The sequence below is a fragment of the Stigmatopora argus genome, chromosome 16 (assembly GCF_051989625.1).
Source record: "Stigmatopora argus isolate UIUO_Sarg chromosome 16, RoL_Sarg_1.0, whole genome shotgun sequence".
NCBI lineage: Eukaryota > Metazoa > Chordata > Actinopteri > Syngnathiformes > Syngnathidae > Stigmatopora > Stigmatopora argus.
The window spans coordinates 6,319,354-6,347,006 of NC_135402.1; the positions used below are offsets into that span (position 1 = coordinate 6,319,354).

Genomic DNA, 27,653 nt, shown 5'->3' on the forward strand with positions numbered 1-27,653 from the left:
AAACACCGTACGAGTCGTACGGTGTTTGTAAGGTTTATTGGGGGTTTGTAAGGGGAATCATAATCATTTATAAGGGCAGTTATCGGCAGAGGTTGACAGGTATGCAGTATGTAGTATTCCCCAATGTAAACTTGGGTTGAGGACACACAGACACACAAAAAAAATTAAAAAAAATCACATGACTGACCTTATTTTCTATGTAGATGAGCACTGTTATTCATGGTGGCGTAGAAACAATGGACAATAGCGCTCTCTGTAAAATATGAACTGATAAAAATACCCAATTTCTCTCAACTAGGATGTTCATACAACATATTCTATCCTTAAAAGACAGACTTAGAGTGAAAAAGGCATTAGCGAGCACACTATTAGGAAACATAAACATGTCTATAAAGCGGTCTGTGGGTCACCAGTTTCAACTATGGTACAAAATTGGAAGCTTGACTTTAAACTCAATTATGTTTCCATGCGACCCTAAAACATACTATACGATGAGAAGAAATTAGTAATAAAGGACAGGTGGAAATGTGTGTTTTAGGGAAGGGGTTGGTTAATCTCGCAACAATAAGGTAAAGGTATCTGACTGAACCCAATATTTCCCGAGAAGTGCATGCCATAAAAGTCACAGTGAGGTTTTAAGTGAAGTGACAGCATGTTGGTCATTCTTTACAAGGCAAGTCCAGTGCATGTTGTGAGAGACAATAAAAGCAGTGTAGAATAATAATGTTATACCCATTTTTTGGACTACAACTCCGTGTCCTTGTATTTCTGGGTGTTGTAGTAGCCTCTCTTATTATGGTCAGCAAGTTGCCTGCGGTATTCGGCATCATCGTCTTCGTGAGCTCTGCTCTCGGAGTAATGCTGCCTGGATGGAGTCTGTGGCTCTGGATTGGAGCTGGAACTGAACAACATAAAAACAAGAAAAGTGAGGAAGGAATTTCTTCCATTTGATCGGAAAAATACGGGCTGCTTATTTCTGAAAATGAACTGACTCTCTCACCCGATTGGCTGAGGACGGTTGAGGTTGTGTTTGGGCGGTTTGACTGGGATGGCATAGATGTCTGGGTGCTTTTGGGCGATTTCCAACTGCGGCGAGAGAGGAAAAAGGCCCAGATATGTCAGAACATCTTAAAGTAAAAAAACTACTAACCAACCACGACCCACAAATGACTTCCTTCGACATGAGGTTATGTAAGAGTCTTCTTGGTGAGTAACCAAGCTTTGCTTTATAGGTGCTAAAATGAAAACAGTCTCCCTTCTAATCTCTGCTTTAGCATGTGAATGCATAATATGAAGTTGTAAGTAGAGATAATCTTTGAAATAATACAGAATACTGGATCTGAGATGGATGGACCCAATCTGCTTATGTTCAGTTTGCACGCTGCTGTGGTGTTTTGAGGTCACACATAAATGGATTTATCATAAACGCCCTTGTCGGGGAATTGTACCCTACAATTAGCAAATCATAATGTCATTAACATCAACACTAGGAAATAAATGGTACACAGCGAGTATTAAACATTGCTGCCCAACATTGATAAAAAAATTAAGCTATTAATATTAATTAATATTTGTATCATATTTAGAACGTTCTGTGTCTCCACCTAGTGGCCGAAAAAATTGAATTAAATGTTTTTTCATTAATGAGCAGTGCTATGCCATCATCCTTAGGTAATTAATACTTTTTTTTCGGTTGGGGTCAATTGCTCTTGAGTTTTCATCATTAGATGTGTTGCTTGGTTCCAATACTCTATTAGCATCGGTGCATTTACACAGAACTCACATTGACAGGTATCCTGTAACGTATGGCTTTTATTCACATTTGAAAAGATATCTGATTACAATCTGAAAATATTGTCTTTTCGTGATTGCTTTTGTATATTTAAGCTGCCATTAAATATTGCTATATTGTTCCACCTAAGTGTCAGAAAGTGCTTTTTAAAAAAAATTGAAAACAGCATAAATTGGGTGTGAGTATCCTTGTGGTAAGTAGGACTATGGATAAACACAAATACCAAAACTCAGGGTAGAGAGAAAGAATATGACACTGTATAACTTTTCACAACTACATGTAAACTCAATGGGTTATAAACTATTGGTATATTGCCTTTTATGGATGGTGAAGTGTATAAATATGGTTTTATTCTAGATCAGGAGCAACACATACTCGAGCATTTTCTGCTTCCTGCAGTTCGAGGATCCTCTGAGCACGAGCCAGGTGGTCCATCTTCTCAAAGGCCTTAATCTTTGGAGAAACAAAATGGTGAGTTATTTTTTTATATTAATTCAGTGACATCAATTTGATCATTTCGAGTTCAGTTTGATGACACGTTTGGTTGTATAAAAGAAGACAAATGAAATGGAAAAAAATCAAAAACAAAGATGAAAGCGATGGGTGCTTCATGTAGAATTCGTAGTCAGACACATACATTCAATTACCTGATCCCCCTTTTGCTGGATCACACATGAAAGCCATGAAAGTGGTGGGAGAAAACAGTGGAATAAAAAGGCATCAAAAGTAAGCAAAGCAAAGCAGCAGAGCCAATTAGAAAAAGCAAAGACCTTAACAAATTGGACTAGTCAGTAACATCTGCGGAATATTCATCAAGAGGCTGCAGGTCTAAAAATAAATATGACTGAAGTTATGAGTGTAATAACAACCTTGCCCAAGAAGGATTTGTTGGCAGGATCCTCCTCCTTCTCTGAGTTTTGCTCATCTGACATCTGGTTGAGTCGGGAGATGGTGGGCTTCAGGGCCAGTGGAGGGGGCAGCGGCTTGCCCCCGCCCATTGCATCGCTGCTGATGGTGCTGCTGGAGTGCGAGTCATAGCTGCGTGATGAGTCAGTCCGAGTCTGAGCACGCACCTGCCGTGGAAAAATACCATGTAAGGGAGGTTATGCCATGCACTGGTATGCCCATCTGGAATGAACCTTTCCTTAATTGGTGACAACACATTTTAAATAACAAAAAAAATAAAAACAATACAATTACTCCGTGGTCATTCGCAATTTAAACAATAGTTGGACGATTTTCATGACAATAAACCATCCTTAGACCCCCCAAAAAAGCAGTTATTGCTGTAATTGTTTCTAAACTAAAAACATTTTAAAAAACTCATACCTCTAGAATTAGTTTTGAAATACAGACCACAGCCGACCATACAAAATAATTAACTGTGTATCTCATACACGGCAAAAACCAGACTAGCTTTCCAGGCCATGATGTTGCAGATGACAAAATGTACATTAACACAACAAGCACTACACTTATCGGTTTTGACGAATGTTGCACTGATATCCCTCCTTGTTCCCGTTAACTATTCCAATACGTGGCCGTGTTGGCAGATAGTAGACAGATCACTTTTTTTTTGTATTTTGACTTCAAGGTACTTTGCTCTCACCTTTGGGGGTTCAGGGACAAAAGCAGGGGGAGGACTAGGCTCTCTATTTAGCTTCTCTCTGCTGCCTGACCTTCTCATACGTGTCCGGGGTTCAGGGTGGGGCTTCTACACGCACACATACACGGACATGCATCCAGACAGGTGATACAAGAGGAGTGGTAGGGTTGCGTTGTACCTCAGTGCTCTATACATTAAAGGTATTTAGATATGTACTCCACTCACGTCGTCGGGAAGCACAGGTTCCGATGACCGACTAATGGCCGACACGTGGTGTTTCTCATCCATCGGCTCATCAAGCTCGTTGTCGGTGTAAGCTCCGCCCTCATCGGCTGTATCGTCGTAGTCGCTGGTTAGACGGCTGTCCATGCTTAGGTAGTCTGCGCTCATCGCTGACAGGTAGGACATTCGGTCGTCGTGGAGATCTAGATCCGCTTCTGAACCGTCCAACTGCAAAGAGAAATTAAAATTCATGTCTAAGTATTACATTAAAAAAAAAAGGCAATTAACTGTTTTGTGCAACAGTGAATTATTATTCATGTACAGTGTTAATGTCACTTTATGGCAATAAAACCTCTTAATCATTTTTTATTAATGCCTAGTCCTAATGTGCTATTAAATGTTAATGTCAGTCAAAACAATGGTATTTGACGTTGACGGAATTTCATGTTGTAGTCCTTCATATAAACGATTTGAGAACGGACCACTGCTCTCAAACTCTTGGGCTTACCTTGCCTTCGCAGACCCAAACAGCTCGGTCTTGCTGCTCCCGAATTGAATCTTTCACACTGCCATACCATGCATCATTGGCTGAGTTGAGGTCAATGCTGTCTGGATGAGAAAAGGTGGGAAGAAAAAAAAAAGGTTGGCCAGGCAGTCATTGTCAAAAAGGCTTTTGCAAAAAAAAATGGCTAAAATGACTTTTACCATTTGGAAACTGTATCCCTCATTAACTGTTTGATAGGGTATCATATTAACCCCCAAAGCAAGAACCAGATTACATTTTTCTGTGAGTGCAGCTGTAAAGAGTGACTGATTCGCTAGTGTTTTTCCAAATTTAAGCAAAAGAGCAGACGGCGAATGGGAGATTAGATTGGCAGCGACGGTAAACAACAGCCTCCCAGATGTTAAACATACCAGTGAATAGGTGTGAGCAGGTCTTTCTCAATTTAACACACTGTTCATATAGTTTGCGTGCACTGCGGGTGGATGCAGGCAGGAGGCGGTTCCTCATGGTCTTGACTCCCTGCTTGCTGTCTGGATTCAGGAAGATGACGATGGGATACCACTGGGTGTAATTCAAGGTGTCAACAGCTTTAGGGGTCACATCCAGCAGCGCGTGGGCTTCCTAAGCGGAAAAAATCTCGTGTTACACGGTGGTTTAACACGATGAAGAGAAATTTTCATACCTGTTCAATAATTTGCCGAATTGTGTTGAGTCTCACGACTCCGGCTGATTTCTCACTTCCGGCATCCTTTGGCTCAGTTTCTTTAAAAAAAAATCACAAAAAAGAATGGTAAACCCCAATGTTCACAGCCAATTGAGCAAACAGAGGCAAATATCTATCCTTTGATCCTAAAATACAAATCCTAAAACACTTACTAGCAACGATGAACTCGTTGGGCATGTCATTGGCAAGTTTTTCATTCACAGCATCGGAAATAGGTCCAAATATGACCACAGGTCTCTTGAAGCCAGCTGAAAAGAATAAATGGCTCTTGGTCAAAGAAATTCCAGCAAACCAATCAGGTAGCATTGCAGTTAAGTTAATGAAGCAGGGTTAGGACACCTTCTCGTAAGACAACTCTTTCATAGGCAGGAAATCGCGTGGCAACCGGTGCTGCACTTAGATCTTCTCGACTCTTGCGGAGATCTTTTTTCTTAGCGGCTCTTTGTCCTCGCAGCCTCCAAAAGTCCCCTCGGTCGTTACCTGAAGCAGCTCGTGCAGCATTCTGGACGTTAGCCATTTGGTCTGCCCTATGAAATAAAAGACAAGCGTATCAACTTTATTTCAGAGTTTTCAAGACCACAAATCGTGGTTGCGCTCGCACGTTTGTACAGACCTGCTTTTATTGGGAATGATGCCTTTCTCCAGCAATTGGTTTTCTTTGTTTGTACGGACGGCCAGCCAGTTGCCCAGCTTGCCATCATACAGTGTGTCGGTAACTTTAAAAATTTCTCCTCTGGTAAAAGGAAGGCTTTGAGGAGCCTCTTTTTCAAACTCAAAGTGTGTCCTGATGAAGAAAGAATCACCTCTGCCAGATGCCAAAATGTCTTTGTATACTGGTGGAAAAAAAAGCAAATGAGTATGGCATTTTTTTTTTTAAACCAATCCTTCATTGGTAAAGGTAAACAATTCATAAACACTAACTTCCCATCAAATAATTGGCTTCCATTGACATCCAATCCATTTGAAGTAGGAGGGATGAGCAAACAATTGAAATGGATCGGACGCCTACTAGTGATTATCATTCATATTTATAGCAGATGGCTGAAAAATTATAGGATGTTTATCGTCATCAATGGCAGACTTAGTATAAACTTTTCCCCAATTTCTACTTGCATACTTGCAACATACAATTTGACGTTAATGTCTAAAACTTGAACTACTCAGATTTGTAAAAAAAAAATAAAAAATAGCGCAACTTAAGAGCTTCACTGTCACCCAATTCAGAGACATGAAAATGCAATACCTTCTGGTTTGCTCTGTGCAAGGATGGTCACATCTTCTCCTTTGGGGATCTCGAGGAGATAAAGTACTGCATCTTCTCGGACCATGCCTCTAAAATCTATGTTGTTCACCTAAAATATAAACGGAAAGGTCAGACCAAAACCTGCTGTTTAGAAGCAATTTACTTGTGATATTAATTGCACCCTTGCCTTTTACCAATTCAACAATGAACTGTATGTAATGTTCATTCCTTTACATTGTACAGTCTGAATTATCAGCATCACTGAAATCTCACCTTTACAAGCTGATCGCCAGTGCGAAGACCTTGCACTTCCGCTGCACTGTCTTCCTGAACGCCCGCAATAAATATGCCAACATCGTTCCCACCTGCAAGCCTCATACCAACACTGTCACCTTTCTGAAAACGGACCATCAATGTGTTTGGCCTGGAAAATGCACAAAAACAAAGCATCAGTTTATCGCCAAATGGAACAATGCTAGATGTCTACTAGATTTTGACTGCAAGTGGATTGGATATCTGGTGCCATCAAATGGCACTGAAAGATAAGTATTCACAGCCAGTTCTCCCCTCTATCATTGTCATAGGCAGACAATTGGTTAAATACGGTATTTTTTGGACTATAAGTCGCACTTTTTTTTCCATAGTTTTGCTGAGCCTATGACTAATCTTCAAGGTTTTTTTTCATTTCTCTGCTCACCTGAAAAATATATATTAACACAAGCCTATTGTTATTATTTTTGTATATATTTTTTCCTCTTCATTGTACAGTGTGTGGCTGGTGCGACTTATACTCCCAAAAACATGTTAACATGAAATAAAAAAATAAAGAATACCAGATATTAATATTATAACAATTTATGAGAATTAATAAAGAAACTGGCAACAAAATTAACTTTCCGTATAGGAGGGTTAGATTACTATCTGAAGCTACTGACCCATATACTTCCTGGTCCTCTTTGCTTGGCTTGAGTGGCACTTTTGGTGGCACCTGAATCTTTGGGCCAACTGTAATCGCTTCGAGTGCAGAAACACAAACGTAGCAAATTATTACGTTACATGAATGATGGGTGACTAAAAATTTGGAATATCGCCAAGTAGACTCACTTGGTGGTGTTGATGACCTTGGCTCCTCCCTCTCGGCAGGCAATGGCTGTATGTCTTCCACAGCTCGTTCAAGACCTTTAAATGGTGTTGGCATCGCACCCATTTTGGCCAGCCTATTTGGTGCATCCTCTCTGCAAAGAAGGCAATTCAAATTAGTGGCCATTCTCGTCCAAGTTTAACTCCTTGAGACCTCCGATCCATGACAAAATGTTCATTCGCCCCTCCAAGTCAAAATGGATTGGAGGTATAGTGCCGTGATTGGCACTGGAACTGTCCTCCCAATTTAATTGAACAGGATATCTATAATTTTTCAATGGTAGGCTATGCATTAAAGACAGTCCAATTTTACAAGCATCAATACAGTACAATCACAGCAATTTGACAAGCTTTTACATCATAATTTTTGCAAAAACAGGCTGTTTTTCCAGTTTAAAATAATCACTAATGAATACGGAACAATCCTTTAACAAGTTTTCAGTCAGGATGTTACAACTAAGAATAAAATATTGTACTTCACAAAACCAGGTTCTTTTTTTTTTTAGTTCTTGATGACAACGCTCAGGTACAGTCAGGTACCTCGGCTTCTCTCGGAGCCTCTCATTGGACGAGTGGGAAGAAAGGTCTGAATGATGACCTCGTCTTTCATCTTGTGGCGAGTACGAGCGATATGATTCTATCTCGGAAATGTCTGCAACAAAAAGAAATGCACCACTTGAAAACTTTGTTACAGTGAAGAAGCTGTTGAGAGCTTCACGTCTGCCCAAATTCTTACATTGTTTCACTTTACAACTTCAATGACAAGAGATTGAGGGTAAACAAATGTTAGATTCCTTAAATTACATAACTTGAACCACAGGGTTTTGAGCAAAGAGTAAAACATAATGATTCAAGATTAAGTGCAATTACAAGTAAGATTACCATAGAAAAGTTACTGCAAATTCTAGAATGGGGTTTAAAAAAACCCAAAAAACTGACTGTTTTTCACAGCAGTTTAATACAGGTTCACAACACTACTATTAATTAGTGAATGAACTTAAAGTGACTAATATTTTTAGGGCGTAAAATTCTGCAAGCGTGCACACACACCTGCAGGCACATACAATAAACCCCTATTGATTTTCAAAGCATGGCACTACATGGACAGAATGGTGTGAACCCTTACATGATGAAATTCTGTCATATCCAATAGCAGGATTATGGTGGTGGATTAGTTCACCCTGCCAAAGGCGGGTGAGAACCTTCACATACACAATTACGATCACACACTCACATTCACACGAGTGAATGTGCACATTAACACACACGTACACACACACAAGTTCCAAAAAAACAGACAAAATGGGTCACAGGGCTTCTGGCTGTTCCACCCTCCCTGCAGATGTTTGGTGAGCAAACACATCTATTCACACCACTTATCTAGATTCGATTGGACCAATCACAGCGCAATTCGAAGTCACGTGACATTTAAACTAGGTATAAGAGAGAACTTGCTCGAAGGTGGAGATAAAATGAAAATTGCTCGGCTGTGTTATTTAGCTCATAAGTGTGAAGTTCTGCTCTTTGATACTGTAAAATAATGTAATAAATAATATAAAATAATACTATGAACTGATGTGAAGGTAAAACCTTTATTTAAATGATGGAAAATCACAAAACAATAACAGATTAAACATTTCTCCATAGTCAATTGATTTTCCTGCAGTCGATATGTTGGGGGTTTATACTTCAAGATGACTGCCACATTTTTTCTACACCGGATAGGACCTGCTGCTTTTCAGTTTCAAGTATCTCTCACCATCAAGCTCTGAGTCACTGTCGACCATCGGTGGGACTCGGATCAGCACTTGCTGCCTGTCTCTCTGGACCACCAGCTGCAGCTTGCCACGAGACTTCTCGATCAGCTTCCCGGCATCGCTGAGAGACAGGTTTTCAGTCGCTGTTCCATTGATCTGATATGAGAAATAGGATGCGTGATTATACAGTAAGGAGCAATGTAAACAGTAGACAAAGTTACACAGTTTTTCACTGAGAATTCATGAGAAAACTCAAACTATAATTCCTATTTCTTCTAGAAATGCAATTGTTGTTCATTTTGTGAAAACATTTTAGCCAAGGCTCGTTACAGGTTAAAACGTACCAAAGCCTTTCATAAATTTGGAATAACATGTTGTCTGTCACCTTAAGGATTATGTCTCCTTCTTGTAAGTTTCCGTCTCTGCTGGCAAGCCCTGTACTCGTCATCTCTTTGATGAACAGCTGACTGCCTAGACGAAGGCCATATTCTGGAACACAAAATAATACTCACTCCGATTAGTTTATTGCTCATAAAACACTGTCGTGATAAACAAAATTCATTTCCTTAAATGAACTTCATCCAATATATTACTCAATTGAATATAGAGAGTATGATTGATTGGAGGGAAGGACTTAATATCTGACATCTTTAATCCAAAGCATGTTAAAGTACGGAGAGCAGAATTCTGTATTTTTTTTCATAGTTTGGATGTCTATGCGACAAATAATTTAAAGGTTTGTTATATGGTAGTTTGAATAACTACCATATAACAAACCTTTAAATTATTTGTTCTAAAATATATTCATTTATTTATTTGTAGTTTTGCACAATACATCTTTTGGAAGTGGCATTACTCATTATTCATACTCATTCATTTTATGGTACGCATTGAGAAAGAGTTATATAAATAAAACATGGACCAAACAGTATATGGTTGAATTATACCATACATATAAATTACAGGCCTTGGCAAGTTCTGTCGGAGTCGTGTAAGAATGCTAAGAGTTTTTCAAGCAGAACTCAAAACAATAGAATTACCGTATTTTCCACGCCATAATCTATCTTAAAATTTGTTTCATATATAAAAGGCGCACCAGATTATAAAACGCAGTAGTAGTTAAGAATTATACACATCAACTTGTAGCTGGTGCAAAGAAGTAATTTCATACAATAATTAATCAATATTAATCCATATATAAGGCGCACTGGCGGCTTATGAGAAAATTGAAGTATTTTAGTTGCACCATATAGTGTGGAAAATACAGTACTTGATAAACAAATCATGGTGTCTCACCTTCGTTCGGCCGGTTCTTGAGCAGAAGAACATTCAGAGGTTTTTCCAGTGGCTCCAATTCTCGAGCCGGACGTGGCATCGGAATGGGCATGGCGGCGGGCGACGGCGAGCGCTCCAGTCGGTCCCTGCTACCGCCTCTCTTAAGAGGCTCGTCGTATTTCCTCGGATCGCTGGGATTTCGCTCTCGACCTCGCTCGAAGCTGTGGTTACGGCCACGGTTGCGACCCGGGCTACGACTGTCCCGTCTGTAACGCTGCTCGGGACTGTTGTCGCGGTCCAGCGTGCGTTCACTACGATAGCGCCGGTCCGGGCTGTAGTCACGGTCGAGGGTCCGCTCACTGCGATAACGGCGATCAGGACTGGGCTCTCGGTCTAACGTGCGCTCGCTGCGGTATCTTCTGTCTGGGCTGTAGTCACGGTCGAGCGTGCGATCGCTTCTGTGGTGGCGATCGGGGCTACGCTCTCTGTCCAAGGTGCGACCTCTGCTACCATCTCTCTTGTACTGATGGTCGGGGCTCAGATCTCTCTCCGTGCTCCTGCCTCGTTCTCGTCTGTCATAGTTGCGGTCATAATCGCGCTCACGGGTTTGGTAGCCAGAATCCATGTATCCACCTTGTTCCCTCTCCAGACTGTGGTCTTGCCTGCCGCTGTATACACTGCGACGATCCTGATCGTAATCGTCAGTGTAGTCGTTGTTGAAAACTCGATCGTCAGGTGATCCGGGACGATTCATGGGGTTTACAGGAACTTTTCTTGATCTTTTGACAGTCTGTTAGTAGAAAAAAAAAGTTTGACTTTCTGTAATACATGCTGTTTGTATTATATCGATAGGGATGTGATCTTTATGGGGTGTCTTTAGTCCAAATGACTTACAACTTTTGCAACTTTGCCACACTTTCTGAGGGTTTGGACGGCAAAGGAATGAATGACTCTCTCCATGGGAATGGCGTTGACCTGCACCACTCTGTCATTCTCACTAAACATGATACAGAGACACAGTATGAGTGAAACTGTTAGTTAGTCAACTTTATATATCTGCAGGTCCTCCTCATTTGATTGAAAAATAAATTCATTTTCACAGTTTTTTTTAAAATAAGGTTTGATATTAATATACTGGTTATCTCAATGAGTAACAACAGTCCACTTCTACTACTTTGAATCCATTCATTTTAACCATGGTTCCCTCTTACATATCTTCTGCAATACTATTTTTTTTCGCTTGGAATGTGTAAGCTTAGTTGAAAAACATTTAGGCTTTTTGTTTAAATTAAAAATGTGCCTGTTGCAATACAGACTTATTGCCTAGCCCTAGGTCTTTGTTTGTTGTCTCGTCTATGAACTATCTGATTTTTGTCCCAACGTGAGGATATGGGACACCCCTATTGATTGTGCTTTTCAACACTCGATAGTGCCCTTGCTTTCTAAAAGTAGCGTGCTTATTTACACATTTTTTTTCAATTATCAGTTGTGATTAACAAAATGGATTTTAAGATTAGATAAGTAAAGTATAAAAATGATTCATACTGCTAGTACCATCTATGAATTATGAACACAATAAACGGCTAACTAATGTACTTTACATTTTGGCATTTGTTTTTGTGAATAAAGATGAAATAACTATGATGATAACCCCATTTGTGTTCTTCCCCAAGGAATGAGAAGCTATAAGAAATCGGGTTAGTAAAAAGCAATAATATTGTAATGAAATCTGAGTAGTTCATCAAATCCCACAGCAAGTTATAAGTTGTCTTTGAACTGTGCACCTCAAACCAGGTACTGTAAATGCATGATGCGGAAAAAGTACATCAAATAGGGTGATTAACACAAGTTATTACAAAAATTGGGATGAGGATAATTAATAACCATGCAGCAAAAGGATATTTGGGAATGAAATAGCCATACATACAATAGCAAGCCATCAGCTGGTCCTCCCTGCAGGACATCAGACACGATAATGGATGTCTCGCCATTCTCCTCATTTGGGTTATCTTGGCCTCCTGATACTGCGATGCCAAAGCCCATCTTTGGATCCTGCGAAACGGTGGAATTAACCATTAAAAATCATGCAGTGTTTCGATCTATTCTGTTTCTCTGTGTGAATGTGTGTGTGTGTGTGTGGTGGTGGGGGGGGGGGGGGGGGGGGGGAGCTTGGGCATGGATGTGAGAATATGTGCAGAAAAAAAACAGTTCTGTAATCCTTGTGGTGTGTGTCAGCTTCCACTGTGCTACCGTGGATGTATGTCATTGTGATAGCATTTAAAAGGGATTTTGGGCTCTGTAATTACATTCGCTAGTACTGCAATCACATGGTCAGTTCAAAGCTGCTACGCTCATTGAAATTGTCTTCTATGCATCTGTGATTAAAACTGCTGATCTGAAAATTCCTAGTGTTAGGATAAACCTTTTGCAAAAAAAGGTGTGATAAAACTAAAAGTAAAGACGTTTCGCTGTGTTGTTGGCTTGCTGACTACCTGCCACTGTTCCAGTTTGCGGTGATGAGATTAGTTCAGAGATTTCACGAACCCTTTTGCTTGATCCCTTCCATCTGTACATAAAAACACTCGACTCATTCAGTACATTCTGTCTCGAGCAGATGGCGATGTGAGAACGAGGTGAAGAGACAATATGAAGAAGGCTCTTTCTTTCAGTTAAAACACATTTTAAAAAGAATATTTGTTGTTATGCAGAATGTTGGATTCAAGCTTGTGAAGCATATTCTAAAAAAGTGTGCATCTCTGATCTTGGAATTTTCTTCAACTTTTGAAATCATGTCTGATTAGGAGGAGTTTATATTTTGAAGTAGGCTAGATAGAGTGATTTGTGCATATGTGTTCATTGAAAATTTACAATTTTACAAATGCACCTAAGCTTGAAACAGATGAGATTGTGATTGTAAAAAAAAAAGAAAATGAGCCAATCAAAATCAGAGATGAGATTAGTAAGATGCATGAGTATGATTTTCTTTTGCAACTCTATAAATAGAGCATTTTTGTAGAATAACTGTCTACTTTGGTACACAAAAAAAGCAATAATCAAAGAGAGCCATTTACTTTGGCTATTGTTAAAAAGATGACTAAGTCTGCATCTCTTGTGCGAGTTGACATGGATGCTTACCCCAAGTATCTTACTTAACACATAGTAGAGGGGAATAAAAAGTAGGCGTGTCGAACAGTGTGTGTGTGACAGATGGCTGTGGATGGGTTGAGCGTTGGAGGTCAAATGCATGCAGTAAAAGACTTTTTGTAAACCCACTAAATCTGTTTTTGTGGCTACAATTAACTTTAGCACAAAACAAAGGGTTCACCATGATGATTAAGTTCAAATGTTTTGTCTGGGCAAAACAGCAAATTTAGTGGTTAGAACTGGTGTTAATGCTATTTAATACCACAACACATGCAATATCAAGATGTCTACCATACAATATAATCATATGTGCATCATGTATATTGTTATGTTGATGTATTGCAAAATCCAACAATTTTTTTTTGCCACTGGTCGGTAGAAAAAAAATCAGATGTTAAACCGATCTTGCTAACGTTGAATGTTTATTACCATGGAGATAAAAGAATTGGCGACTACGATTATAATGACCACAGGCACATATGACCCTTATACTTTCAAGACTGAACTAAACATTAAATAGGAACTTATTTTAGATTTCATTTCGAGTAAGGATAACCTGACAATTTTTGTTCTAAAATCTTGGAAAATCTTTATCAGGAGTTATTATTGACATGCTCAGGATATTTGAATTTTGCATGAAGAATTTTATGCTTTTTAATGGTTATTTCAATTATATGCAATTCAAATTCTTTCAAAATTGGTTGTTTCAGTAGCTAGTGTACAAATATATAATATATATAAAAGATATAGTAACCTGTTTAGAAAATCACCACTCATTTAGTAACATTTTGAAAGAAAAAAAACTTTCATAGTGGTGTTTATGTGACTATACTGGTATAGAGACTATATATATATATTTTAGGGATCTTTAATAAATAAACCAAAATATATCAATATGAAGTTGGGTTTTTGAGTCTGTTGAAGACTTACACCAAAATCCCAAGAGACACATGGTCATGAGTCATACGTTCACTGCTGGTCTAAAAATAAGGTGATTTGTCATTTAAATAGCACATCTCCCCCCAGTCCTCCTTTCTTCATGAATCAACATTGCCACTTAAAATATAATATGCATAATATTTTTCCAAACAAAATGCAGCAACATGAGTCAATGTAATATTTCGTACAATAGAGGAAAATGAAAACCAGAAGCTTATTAACTTAATTTCAATAAAAAGCATCAAATGCCTTGATTTTTAGCTGGTGTAACTGAGCACACCTTTTTATTTTTTATTTTATTTGTGATTTAGAAGCAGTTATAATTTCAAATATGTAATTGTAATTAAGAAACGTAACACATTTAATCATTTAACTGTACCTAACTGGGTCATTTTATTTCTTAAATAATTCTATGAACTGGCCATTCTACTCAAACTGTCCAGAAAGCATGAATGGTTGTTTGTTTATTAGTGTGCTCCAATTGAAAGGCGACCATTCGCTCAATCTTACCAGAAAGAGGCACCGGATGAACCATGACTCTAAATTAATTTTAATTTTCACAAAAAAACATTGATCAATGGGTAATAAGTCATTGTTGCCTGATTTAAATATTACATCTGTTACAAGTGCAATTGGATACACACATTTGTTTGTTGGCTCATTCCAGCATGTCAGTGTAAAATTCTATGCATTATGAAAATCCCAAAAGGCAGCGCTAATCTGCGTTTATTTGTAATTAAAAAGAGAAAATGTGCTGATGGACTTACCCTCTGCAGGGTCACCGTATACTGTTCCCAGACGGTCTCCTCCATGACAGGGTTCTAGAAAGAGGAAGGCACGATTACCAACAGTAATTTCACTGTACTGTTTAATAATGAAATGACAGAGGCACTTCGTTAGTGTGCGCGCCGTTGTTACACAACCAAAAGCTCTTAAAACAATGACAGCGGAGCTCCATCAGGCCTGACTTCCAAATTGCAAAATTACTGAAATTATTTATAATACATCTAGTGTTTTGTTCTTGTTCTTTTTTTAGTTCATAGCAAAGTCGGAGACAAGAGCCCAGAGGGGATACTAAAATAAATACAAAAAAAAAACAAGATGAGGACAGTTATCTTTTGAATAGTGCTAGTTTTTAAACAGATTCTTTTAGAGAAGCTGAACATATGTAATTGAAGGATAAATCTGTTTTCTCTTACACTTCGTTTAATCTAATTTCCATTAAAATCTTAACTCCTGCCCATCAAAACTCCAGATCACTATGTTCAGTGTTCGAAACTCAACAAAAGCCCACTGCCACAAGATTTGAGTTTTTGCAAACTATCTACAAGTTCCATTTGAAACCATATGCTTTAACGATTACAAATTAAAAGTCACACAACATTACAGTATTAACACACAATGCAGGAATTCCACCCATAACCAAAGCTCTACCATTGATGGAAAAAACAAAAACAAGTATAGTAAAAGTTAGCCATGTTAGTCTAAATAAATCTATAAAAGACTCACAAGTCCCTGCAGAATACGTATGGTTTCGACCGCGTGAGCCCATTTTCTGTGCAGGTTGAGAACAGTCTTCATTTCTGGCACCCTGCTTTTCTCCTTATCGGTGGTGTCTTTCCCTGATCACCGCCAGCGGTGCTCTGGCAAACTGATGTGCGCCACAGACTCCTCCTTGGCCACAGCTGCACAACCACCAGCTGCTCTCTCCCTACATCTGCTTGCCTGCCTGCATTTGACGCAAGCGCGATTCTGCTGGCCTACATTCGGCACAAATCCCAGTGTTGGTAGGGAGCGTAAACACATGGACCGACCAACGCCTGTACGGTCAGCGGTGATTAACCTTCTGAATGTGGATCACCTCCGCGGCGACATTTTTTGGGTTTGATTTGATGCTGCAAAATAGCCAAAGTTCTAGAGAGCGTTCACATATCGGCACAAGCAAACTTTGTAGGAGAACAATTCAAGTTGGAAGCTTGTAATTTGTAAAGAGTAAGAAATGAGTTTAGTGGCATAACAAGGACTTGGCAATCGACACACGGTTCTCATCATTTAAATGAAATGGATGATATTGAGAGTTAATGTGATGATGTAACTATAGTAGAGGTGTAAACATAAACTGATTTGAATTAGTTATCGGTTTGTTATGTGTGAGTTGTCAGTGCACTGGTCTGCAAAAGCCTGGTGTGAAGAAGTGATGGTAATTATTGAATGTAATTAACAACCTAAGCTCAAACATGATAGGACAAAATATGATTAAATCTATCATTAAACGACTGATGGCAATGCGTTGTAGGCATAGGCTATCATCGGTTAAAAAAATAAATTAAAAAAAAGGACACTGAGGAAGATGAAACAATGGGCAGACAGCTAAAATGTCATGATAAATTATTCAATTCGATACATTTCTTGTTTTAGATTGGCTGCTAAGGGGTAGCTTGGAGGATTAACTATCATTTCCCTGAGTTGAGTCCATTATATAACAATTTCCACAATAGAGGGGCAAGTGGAGGGTGAAGTCCAAGTCACCCTTTGAAAAATAAAGCAATATTTGAGAGGCGCTTATACTGTACAAATAAAAAAAGGGGGGAGGAAGTGTGGAAGGCAAACAGTTAAAATATTGTATTCAGTCTAGCACCCACATCTCTGGTTGGGTTAATAAATAAAGTCCAGTAGATTATAGAAATGGCCATAAATTAATAAAGAAAATACATGATACAGTATGACAACAGACAATCAGAATGATAGATACAACTACTAGAATATAATAACCTTCAATATCTTGTCTATTCCATCCAATAAAGTCAAACAGGCAGTGGGATTTCCTGAGGCGACATGTATCATAAAGCACTTCAGTTTTTACGAGTTATTCCAAAGTAATGCTTTCAAGGTCTCTGTGACACATTTTTGTAACAAGTGTAATGTAATGTATTTAATAAATCCTAACCAGGGGCGTTTTTAGGGGGGAAAATCTGGTAATGTAAGGAATATTAATTAAAATGCCAATTCTCACAGTGATGGAGTAGTTAGAGTATCAACCTCACAGTTCAGAGGTTGTGGGTTGATCCTCACTGTGTGGAGTTTGCATGTTCTCCACGGACTTGCGTGGGTTTTCTCTGGGTACTCTGCTTTCCTACCACATCCCAAAAACATGCAGGGTAGGCTGGTTGAACATTCTAAATTGCTCCTAAGTATGAGTGTGTGCGTGATTGGTTATCCGTCTCCTTGTGCCCTGCGATTGGCTGGCCACTGATTTAGGGTGTCCCCCGCCTGGTGCTTGTAGTTAGCTGGGATAGGCTCCAGCACCCCCCACAACCCTTATGAAGATAAGCGGTTCAGTAAATAAATGAATGCCAATTCTGATGTCCAAATTTCCGTAGAGGAATGACTGTTTTAACTAACCTATTGATTATATTCTAAGCAGGCAAGCAAGCAGCGACGATATGGTCAACATATTAGTTTATCATAAATACATTTTCCAATCCTGACAATTCAGCACACACATAAACATTGTCCAATACCGCCGCCTTGTGGCAAAACAGGGTAGTCCAAAACAAGGATGCGCCGTCATGAGATTAGTTCACACAAGAACTAAGCGTTAAAAAATATGCAATAAAATGTAAAGGTGAGTTTGCGTTAACCCACAAGTTATAACGACGAGTTATTCAAGCAGATCAATGTATTTAACAATCATCTCTTGTACGTATGCAACACGATTACGAGATAATCAACGATTACAACCCAAATGTTGCAACAATAGCACCAAGTTATCGGAGCTAAATTTAAAAAAAAAGAAATCCATCATTATACCCTTTCCAAAACTAATATACAGCTAATTAACTATATATTAGAGCAGTAGAAAGCAGGTGCAAAAACGCCCAGTATGACTTTGCGATTACCGATTACCATCTATATCACAACGTTAATACTTTACTCCGATCGGTAGGTAGACATTGCTATACATCAGGGCTCTATAACAGCATAGTGGAAAAATTAATAGCAAAAATAGATTTAGTACTTACACTGAAATACTGAGTAGCATATCTGCCCAGGGAAATCAGCCCCCCTCCGTTCATAGGCATCGCGCACTTAGCAATGGCTCAAGATTTGTAAATCGGATGGTTCCGCACAAGTCTATACGATTTCAAGCGACAGGATTTCAATCTTGAAAACACAAAATGTCCCTCCCAAATTACATCATTCGTTTCCCAAAAATTCACGAGAAGGAAGAAAAAAGTTAAGTCACGCAAAAAGTAAGGCCGAGAACGCTTGGCTTGGGACAGATGATACCAAATGGTTGTAAGTGAAGGGGTGTGTTGAAAATCAAGCCCAAATAGACCATGTAGAAAACAAACTATATACATTATTTTTCATCAATATCGTAACATTTATTTCACTGCGCATTAAAGTAATTCTTGTGAGTTAAATTAACATTTAGAAATCCATTTAACCACGGTATAAGATTCTAACTATTGCCCTCGGAAAAGATGGACGAGTCCAAAATTCACATTGATTTAAAGGCAACCTGCTGTGAGCCTTCTAGACAAGCAGTACAAACAAGCATTAAGTACAGCAAGTAACACAGTAGCCGTGTGCAGGCCATTAGATTGTGTCCCCTTATATTTAATAAACCATCAAAATGATCGTTAATTATAATTTTGAAAGCTTCTCTATAACAGCTAAGAAAATTATGATATTGTTTTCACTTCAACAATTTACACATCACCACAACAATGCTTGGATGAGGAAATGAGTGACTAGGTCATCTTTGTGCAGATCACAAAACCAAACAATAACAATGAGCTATTGAATAACATACAATGCCATGTGAAAAATGCATATTTGCAATGAGGCATGAATATGCAGAAAATAGATTAGTCTGTGTGCACCCCCTCCAATATATCATCGTAGTAACATTGTTTATATTTAGTTTCAGTATTATCTTTAGCACATGTGAAGGACACAAAACACCAACTGTATTAAAACATGCAAAATCATTTCCTCCCGATACCGTAACAAATTCTCCCAACAGATTTAAACAATGACCTCACAAACACACGAGTTAATCCGCCATGTAATTAATAGCCATGTCACTACTTAATTATCGTCCTGAAAGCAGGAGTTTGTCAAAAGAGATTCTGTGTTCAAATAAGGGAGAGAAGTCTTGAGTAATAATGAGCTGGCCCAAGAAAAATCCTTTTTTCATACAGTGTACCAGAAAGAGTTGGTTCTATTTTTAGAACAAAGAAAAAAATAGATACATGCAGGCAGGCAGACAATATCTCAAGCCAATACAGTGAGCTGTACTGCATGTTACAAGCATCAGAACTGCTTTTGGGAGACTTCAAAAGAATCACCATCAGATTCAATAGGTTTGGATGAACACAGTTGTTCTTAAAACATCTCGATAAAAGCATCTTTATGATCAAGTCATGATAAGATGTAGGAGGGACCAATTTATTGCTTTCAGATCAGATTTATGACAACATGACTACCAAAACTTCAGGTGTTATTTTGTAGCGCTCCTAACTGACCTTGAATCTGTAGTCTCAACTTTTTACAAACATAACATTGTGATATGCAATGAAAGGAAAATTCGTGCCCAATAGTAGCAAAATAGAATGTAGATACAATGCCGAAATGATGTAATGAACATATTAACACTAAATCAAAATAATTTAAAAATCAACATACCATCATAATAGCCGAATAACTGCGCGAAGAGAGGCGGCGAAGATACAAGTAATGGGCTTCTCGGGACCAGCAGAATTTGCGATTCGACTTAAAAAGAGCAGAGGTGGTCTGGTCAGATCCAGGCTGGTCCCTGTGAGTGGAAAAAAAAGAAAGAAAATCACATGCAATAAAAGAAAAAAAAAGTTGTATGTGCCATCGCTCATCATACAATATATACAATGTGTACAGAATCTACAGTATGTCATAGGAAATGGACATAAATAATATGATACACTGAAATATTGGTGCTCAGAGGTTCATTAGATTCGGCTCTTAGTGACAAATGCTTAAATTTGATAGGCAAAATTAGTTGTGGACTGCAGTGGTGTATAAAAAGATTCAGAAATGGATTGAAGTGTTTTGTCTGTCTCTGGGCCTTGAGTAAATAGATTTAAAAATAAATAAATTGACAATCCTTTAAATTATCTTGGAAGGACAAATATAAGCTATGAGAGAGATTATACAGATGGATTTTAAGGTAACCATTGAAAAAAAGGGACATAACAGGTAGCTTTGAACAGTAAAACGACACCTGAGCAAATATATGGTAGGTAAACATGTCAAACAGGTATGCCCTCGCACCAAAGCTAAATGTTTCAACATTGCATTAGAAGATTAAATGACTAAAAACAAAACAACAAACTGATACATTTGCCTTTCATATATATATACACATAAATAAAAACAGAGAATAATCATTTGCGGTTCATGTTCAACCTATATTTAATTACACACACTACAAAAACAAGTTATTTAATTTCCAAATTGATTAACTTTTTGTTTTTAGCTTTAACTTAAATATTATGACTGCAACAGGTAAAACATCTGAGACAGGTGGTAGACAAAGCTGAGAAAGCTGAGGAAAGTTCATCAAAGACCCGTTTGGAACATCCCACAGGTGAACAATCTATGGAGTACCATGTTTGGCTATAAAAGAAGCTTCCCTCAATTACTCAGTCCTTCAAAAGCAAATATGTGGCGAGGCTTACCTCTTGTGAACAATTTGACTGAATGGTGTTCCTCAATAAAATTACAAGAACATTTAGGGATTAAAAAAGGTATATAAATCATCAAAAGTGAAGATGAATCTGTGCAGTGTATTTTTAGTAGCAGAACCTACCTAGCAATTATATCCAATAAAAACAGGTCCAAACCTGTGCTCACCCAGCAGAGCTGAATCGTTGCTGACCTGATTTGTCATGTGCTTCAATAACTAAAATCTTTTGATACACTGACACTGTTTTGTAGACGAGTAGTGGCGAACGCATGACAGAACGTGCCGCCTGTCTACGTGCAGAACAGACTTGTCAAAGTATGAGGAAGACTCGACATCTCATGTTACTCCTGAATAAATCAACTTCAGCAAAAGGCGACAGTGAGATCTTGTCAGCTGTGTTGCACATGAGTTGAAAGAATGACATGTACTGGTTCATATTTTGGGCGAATCTGAACGTAACGCAAGTGTATTTTAGCTTCATAAACGTATTGGTCATATTAGACCAGTCATGACCAATCAGAATCGACTTTAACTACTAATCTACTATCCACGGTCCTTCTTTTGGCTGGAGCGATTACATGGATTTTACGAAGGCATGACTCCCCTGAATAAAACAATTGATTGAGACTCATATCCTATTTTGTCATTTCGCAGGTTTATGTCAACACAAACTCAAGTTTATGTCTACATATATCAAATAATGGTTTCATTATTCACAGTAGTTAATGATAACAAAATAATTTAATGTTAAAGATAGCAATGACATTGATATTCAAAACCTACATCACACCGTCTAAAATTAAACATCTTAAAAACCAAGCTCTGCAATAGAGCTACACAACAGAACCCACAAACTACTAGAACTCACCCAGGGGGTCTCCATAGTTTCCTGCCTGGTGGGAGAAGCTCTCGTTTGTTCAGAGGTACGATCCCCATTGCTGCTTGCATGATCGTAATGAACTTCTTAAACTTCATTTTAGAAAACTCCTCCAGTGCAGAGTATCAAGCGGATTGCGTCATCGATTAATAGTGTCCCATTTTCTAAAGAAGCCCAGAACCATCTCCACGTGCGTTCTCATCTCTCTCACCATTTCAAAGACTCTAAACTCCTTGCCGTGTCAAAGCACACGGTCTCTCCACGCTTACAAGCCTCAAAGCAGCAACGTTGCCATGGCGTGACTACTACGAATCCTGTCCCCGACCGTACACTCTGTCAGATGTCCTTTTGGCTTCTCCCAGTGGTGGAGGATCAAATGAAAACAAACGGCCACGTTCCTGCCAGGCGGCGGGCTGGCCAAGAGAGGATGACGGCACGTCACTCTTACATAATTGTGGAGCTTCTCTGAATATTAGACTAATGAAAACACAGCTTCTGCCATCACCACGGCGGCTGCTGCCATAGGGATAACTGAGGAATTAAGCCCTTGACAGATCATGCATGTTCCCCGCCCCCTTTTCCTCTAATCCCTCAACCAGGCTAAGTCTTCTCACCATTTATACCCAGACAGAACCATACTACCTCACCCGTGCAAGCATCCACATCCGTCAGCTAGTGCCGACTCTGGATGGCGGGGTTAACTCGGGACAGAATTTAATCTTTGTGTGATTGAAATTGTAAACGCAAATTTCACTGCCCTAACAAATGGATGAGCATGTAAAACATTTTGCGACCACGGTTACTGCAGCCGTGGATTTTCTGCACGGATTGTCCTTTACGAGAATCGTGGTGAGCTAGAGTCAATCGCAGCTGGCTTTAGGAAGAACATGGACAGGATTTAGTGGAATACAGGAGCTTGGGTGTTACGATGGCAACCAGAGTGGACGCAAATTTCAGAAATCCAGTGCAGTCTTGGAAATAAGGAGTAGCTATTTTTAAAAACAATTGGGTAGCAAGAGTGCAGAAGGAGAAAGGAGGTGGGTGGGGGGCATATAATGTTTGGGAGGTGGGCATTTAAAAAAATAAAAATAAATCACGCGGCAGAAAGAGTTTATTTTGAATAATCTGCAACGAAATTGCAATCGTTACATTGCCATTTATATCTAGAATATTTTCTGTTATCTCCTTGGATTTCTAGAATGTTTTATCATCATGAAATTGATTCATTACACATTTTATTTTGGAAAGGAGAAGGAAGAATGAATGATTGTTTACCGATTTACACATAGTATCAGGCTGGCGCCAGTAGGTTGTATCTACAACACAATAGGATGGTCACATGATGCTGTGATTATACTGTGTACCCAATCCTATGAGTCACTGCCCACATGAAGAATTGTGGGATTATTTCAGTTGCATATAGTATGGCTATTTTAGATCAATGCGAGAGCTTTATTAAGTCTTGCAATAAGAAATATTCACATCCTCAAATTTCATCATAATTTCTCAGCTTCCAACACTCAATTTAACAGCATGAGTATGTTATGTCAATATTTAACATGGCATTAATAGTAAACCAGCTGCAAGTAAGCCCAAGGAATGAAGCAACTGAAGCGATCTAACAGCAGGATGTTCTGTTGCCTCTGGAGAGAACAGCAGTTTGTTATTTGGAGATTGAATACTCAGGCTTAGAGGGCAGCGGTCAACACAAAATCAGAATGTTTCTAAGCTGGGTGAAACTACAGCTGCGTGCATGTCTCCAATGATGTGGAAGTCGAAAAACAAGGAATATACTGTAGTTAGGGAAAGGGATTGATGTGCCACTGCATTTCTTTAAGTGTTGCATTTGCAGGTGGCTGTTGTTTACGTTTGCAACAAACACTGCGGCTTGATGGTGGTCACCGTTAGGGTAAGTGTGAACAATATTTTGACACGGGCCGCATCTCGTATGATCACGTCAGTGCATAGGTTTTGCCACTTTTTAAATTGGACTTCATTTACCATAGTGGATTGCCATTCTTTCATAGTGGCAATGTAGTTTTTGCACATCCTAATGCTTTTATATAAGCATTTTGTTTCTCTGCCCTTTGTCCTGTCCCACCATGCTGTTACTAAAGGCCAAGGACATTATGCAATGTCCATATGCAATGCATGTGCAAGCCAGATGGAAGGACACATGCCACTCACAAATCTCAGATGTGTGTGTTGTTTTCCGAGATAGAGACAGCAACAGTAATGAGTATTTGTCAATAACACGTGAAACTCTACAAGGAAACACTAACTGGATAAATTGCTCGATAAATACAAAACCATGGAGAAAAGGGATGCCCAATGGCTTAAAGTTAATATTCTGATTAAAAAAAAAAAAATCAAAAATAAAATGTGCAGATGATCACTGAGAGGACATAAAAGCATTAACAAAAGGACACCAGCTGGCATGTCTCTGACTGACAACACACACACACACGCATACACATCAAAACAGCATTCTAACAACAGCAACAAAAAAGATTCCTCTTTCAGGCCAATCAAAGTAACACAGAGCCAGACTAACCACACAATATGCAGTAACGTTACTATAATATACTCAGCAAATGTCAAATGTACTACTTGACTGGGGACATTGTGACCCTAAAATTCCACACAGCAGGAGTGCATTATTCACCGTACACTTAAGCAATCAGTAAATGCTTTTTTATTATTTTTATTATTATTTTGAACTCTAAAATTGTTTTGTAGCCAACAAGTCCATCCAGTTGCTGCTTTTAACACTCAGTAACAGTATCAATAAGAGAATCTGAACATTTCCTTAAAGAATGTTCTTCATTAAATATCCAAATACTACTTTTGTACCTTTAACAGTCTTTGCCAGCCTGATCAAACTAATAGTCTAAAGTTTATAATATTAGTCTAATCTTTGGACTGAAGCAGCCATAGTGCATAGTATATTATAAGGTCATCAATGAGCTCCCCGGGCCTACATGGGTTTCCTCCGGGTACTCCGTTTTCCTCCCACATTCCAAAAAACATGCATGGTAGGCTGATTGGACACTATAAATTGACCCTAGGGATGAGTGTGAGCGTGCATGGTTGTCCGTCTCCTTGTGCCCTGCGATCGGCTGGCTACCGATCCAGGGTGTCCCCTGCCTCTGGCCTGGAATCAGCTGGGATAGGCTCCAGCACCCCTGAGACCCTAATGAGGATAAAGTGGCTCAGAAAATGAGATGATATCAATGAAAAGGATGTAAGGAATTTAAAAATATGAAATAGTGATGCAAGATGATCAATAATTGGGCCTGAAGATTTGAATAACATATATAGACGCCCATCCCCCAAATGCTACAAAAGCATTTAGAAAAAAACACTGCCGTGAACTACAATGAAAGAAAAGGGTAAATATACATTTCAAATGTAATATTTGAACAACTGATCAAAACTGGATTCGTGTGGGAGTGGTACAATGTCTGAACATGCCAGCAACGACCCACAAATTCAAAAACGACATTTAAGAACAAGGCAGAAATAAAGAGCATACCTGGTAAAACTTCAACAGGCAAGGAAGATGAATCCAACAATGTGGGAGCTTGAAATAAAAGTACCCAAAGGAGGTATCTTAAGCTAAAGTCTACGTTTTTTTGTGTTGCTTGAATGTGCTAGGATCAAGTAAGCGCTATTTCCTGTTTCGCCCAGGTATGTGCAAGTGTGGGCGTGGCTTAGCTGGAGCAGGCAGGTGACTAAGAAGTTTCGCCCGAGAGGGTGACGTCATTAAGCTAGTCATGCTGATAAAATAAAATAAAAAAGTTGGGAACTGACTCTCTAAAAGGAGAGAGAGAGAGAAAGAGAAAAACATGACTGTTTATGATTGAGCGCAAATCTTCAAAAGTTATTTCTTCTTTTTGGCCGATGTTTTGGGAAGATCACTGATGTGGTGAACGCCCACATGCTGGTGGTCAACGGAAACATTTCAATTGTTTTTGATAAAATCACTTGTTGATATCCTACTTCCTTTGGGTTCAACCACAAGTCAACATCATGAAGTGCCAGGAAACAGCTCTATTCTTGGTTTTGCCCATGCATGGCAATTGTTTGAAAGGAAAAATGAAAATACTATTCTTGCATACCTTTTAACAAAAACATGGGGATTTTATTAAAAGAGCATTTTATTTACTTTGGCTTCACACGCTCCACAATTTAAATAACAAGTACTTACATGGGTAAGAATAAAAAAAAAATCAGTTGAGATGCAATGTTGATACTCTATTTAGTTTTAGGACGTTAACCATGATGAATAATGATAGTGAAATAAAAATCCACTTTGACCTATAAAATGAAAATGTTATTGGGGCGCCCTCTTGCGTTTGAATAATCATAGCCAAGGTCCAATGGCAAGTTGTGCAATAGTTTGCAAGGATAAAGAGCACTACAACGGCAGTGCGCGTGTGTGCGTGCGCGTGTGCGTGTACGCATGTGCGTGCGCGTGTGCGTGCGCGTGCGCGCGTGTGTGTGCGTGTGTGTGTTTGTGTGTGTGGATATTCATGTTATTTGTGGAGAATAAAGGCAAATGAATAGCGGTGTTTCTAAATAAATATGAAATATGAGATTCCATGCAATGATAAAATAATAGACCAAACATTACAACATCACTTCTTTTATTCTCTGTGAATTATTTGATGCAAACATCCAAAGGTACCTGGATACTATCAAGGTTAGTATCTACAGAGACCCGACGGTCAAATCTACACATTTACATTAACTACAAGTAATATATTATTTTACAGAAAAAAGATCTGTAAGTATTTCTTGAACTCATTCATATCCATTCAAATAATTGTGGATATCAGATTTTCCAACATCTTAAGGCGCATGGCAAACAAATATGAAATGGAAGCAAGAGATAACAATATTGCAATAAACTGTCATGTTAGTGTATAATCCACTTAATAGTAATTAGAAAATACAAACATAGTAAAATAAATTACATGCATTCACGATCCAATATTGCAAAAACATTTGCCCAGGGATCCAGCCACTGAGAGAATATGAATATTTACAATTAAGATAAAAGCAATTGTCAAATTGCAGCATTAGCATTGAAGCAAAAAAAATCTGTGATTTATTAGCATTTTTGATTTAGTGTAAAAGCTATATTGAATGCACCTTTTGATTGGAATTAAAGAGTATGAAAACCATTGCACATATGAATGCCTGTACATTTCACATCACACATACAGCATGCCATTGTGAGGTTTCAATGCTCACAGTGAAGGAAGTCTTCTACATACGGAGAGAATCCACCATCTTTGTCTCCTCACTACAAAACAACAAATGGCAAATTGTTTCTTCATGTTATTTATCAAAGTTCATCCTTAACACAGAATTTCTCACATTTGGATTACGTCATTGATAGGAGAACGCGAAAAACATTGCATGACATTTTGAAAGGTAAATAAATGAAACAGAAACTGTATCCAAACCAAAGTAGACACAGGTGATGTTTGAAACAAAAAGGGGAAAAATCTGAAAGCTCACCAGAGAGTTTTAATACCTCACCTGACCCAACATTTTCTTGTTTATACTCCATCTCACGCCGTTTGTATTTTAAGAACATGCATAATACCCAGTGGGTGATGCTAAAATAAAAGTAGCTTTGACTCAGCAATTATGTCTGGTCTCTTCTGATGTCATTCAGTGAGTCTGAC

General features: G+C 38.7%; 2 protein-coding genes across 14 annotated transcripts in view; both read right to left on the minus strand.

Moving 5' to 3' along the window:
* Positions 1-58: 58 nt before the first annotated feature.
* On the minus strand, positions 59-25,655 carry tjp2a (tight junction protein 2a (zona occludens 2)). 8 transcript variants are annotated; one of them, XM_077622660.1, is made up of 26 exons: positions 25,490-25,655; positions 20,042-20,171; positions 15,115-15,168; positions 12,192-12,316; positions 11,159-11,261; positions 10,286-11,054; positions 9,375-9,478; positions 8,992-9,145; positions 7,773-7,884; positions 7,197-7,327; positions 7,028-7,106; positions 6,366-6,516; positions 6,093-6,201; positions 5,463-5,682; positions 5,189-5,376; positions 5,002-5,097; positions 4,808-4,887; positions 4,536-4,746; positions 4,129-4,229; positions 3,624-3,848; positions 3,402-3,506; positions 2,662-2,865; positions 2,440-2,454; positions 2,168-2,245; positions 1,001-1,086; positions 59-901 (listed from the first exon to the last, which is right to left on the minus strand). In XM_077622660.1, the coding sequence occupies exons 2-26, from the start codon at positions 20,045-20,047 to the stop codon at positions 745-747; spliced, it is 3,663 nt and encodes a 1,220-aa protein (XP_077478786.1). In that variant the 5' UTR covers positions 20,048-20,171; positions 25,490-25,655; the 3' UTR covers positions 59-744. The 8 variants fall into 8 exon arrangements, with proteins under 8 accessions (XP_077478786.1, XP_077478781.1, XP_077478783.1 ...); XM_077622655.1 differs by lacking the exon at positions 25,490-25,655 and adding an exon at positions 21,946-22,491; XM_077622657.1 differs by lacking the exons at positions 3,402-3,506; positions 25,490-25,655 and adding an exon at positions 21,946-22,491.
* Positions 25,656-26,586: 931 nt separating this feature from the next.
* pip5k1ba (phosphatidylinositol-4-phosphate 5-kinase, type I, beta a) overlaps positions 26,587-27,653 on the minus strand; it is a 31,957-nt gene continuing 30,890 nt past the window's right edge. For all 6 annotated transcript variants that reach the window (XM_077623303.1, XM_077623301.1, XM_077623300.1 and 3 more), the window contains one exon: positions 26,587-27,265. In XM_077623303.1, the coding sequence (XP_077479429.1) occupies positions 27,263-27,265 (3 nt within the window). In that variant the 3' untranslated portion in view covers positions 26,587-27,262. The remainder of the gene's footprint in view (positions 27,266-27,653) is intronic.

Excerpts from the sequence above, each read along its gene's own strand:
- tjp2a (XM_077622655.1), bottom strand. The coding sequence starts at position 22,052 with ATGAAGTTTAAGAAGTTCATTACGATCATGCAAGCAGCAATGGGGATC. Across the intron at positions 7,107-7,196 it reads AAGGTCATCAACACCACCAA|CGATTACAGTTGGCCCAAAG; the intron begins GTGAGTCTACTT and ends CTGCACTCGAAG. Across the intron at positions 902-1,000 it reads AACCGTCCTCAGCCAATCGG|TTCCAGCTCCAATCCAGAGC; the intron begins GTGAGAGAGTCA and ends TATGTTGTTCAG.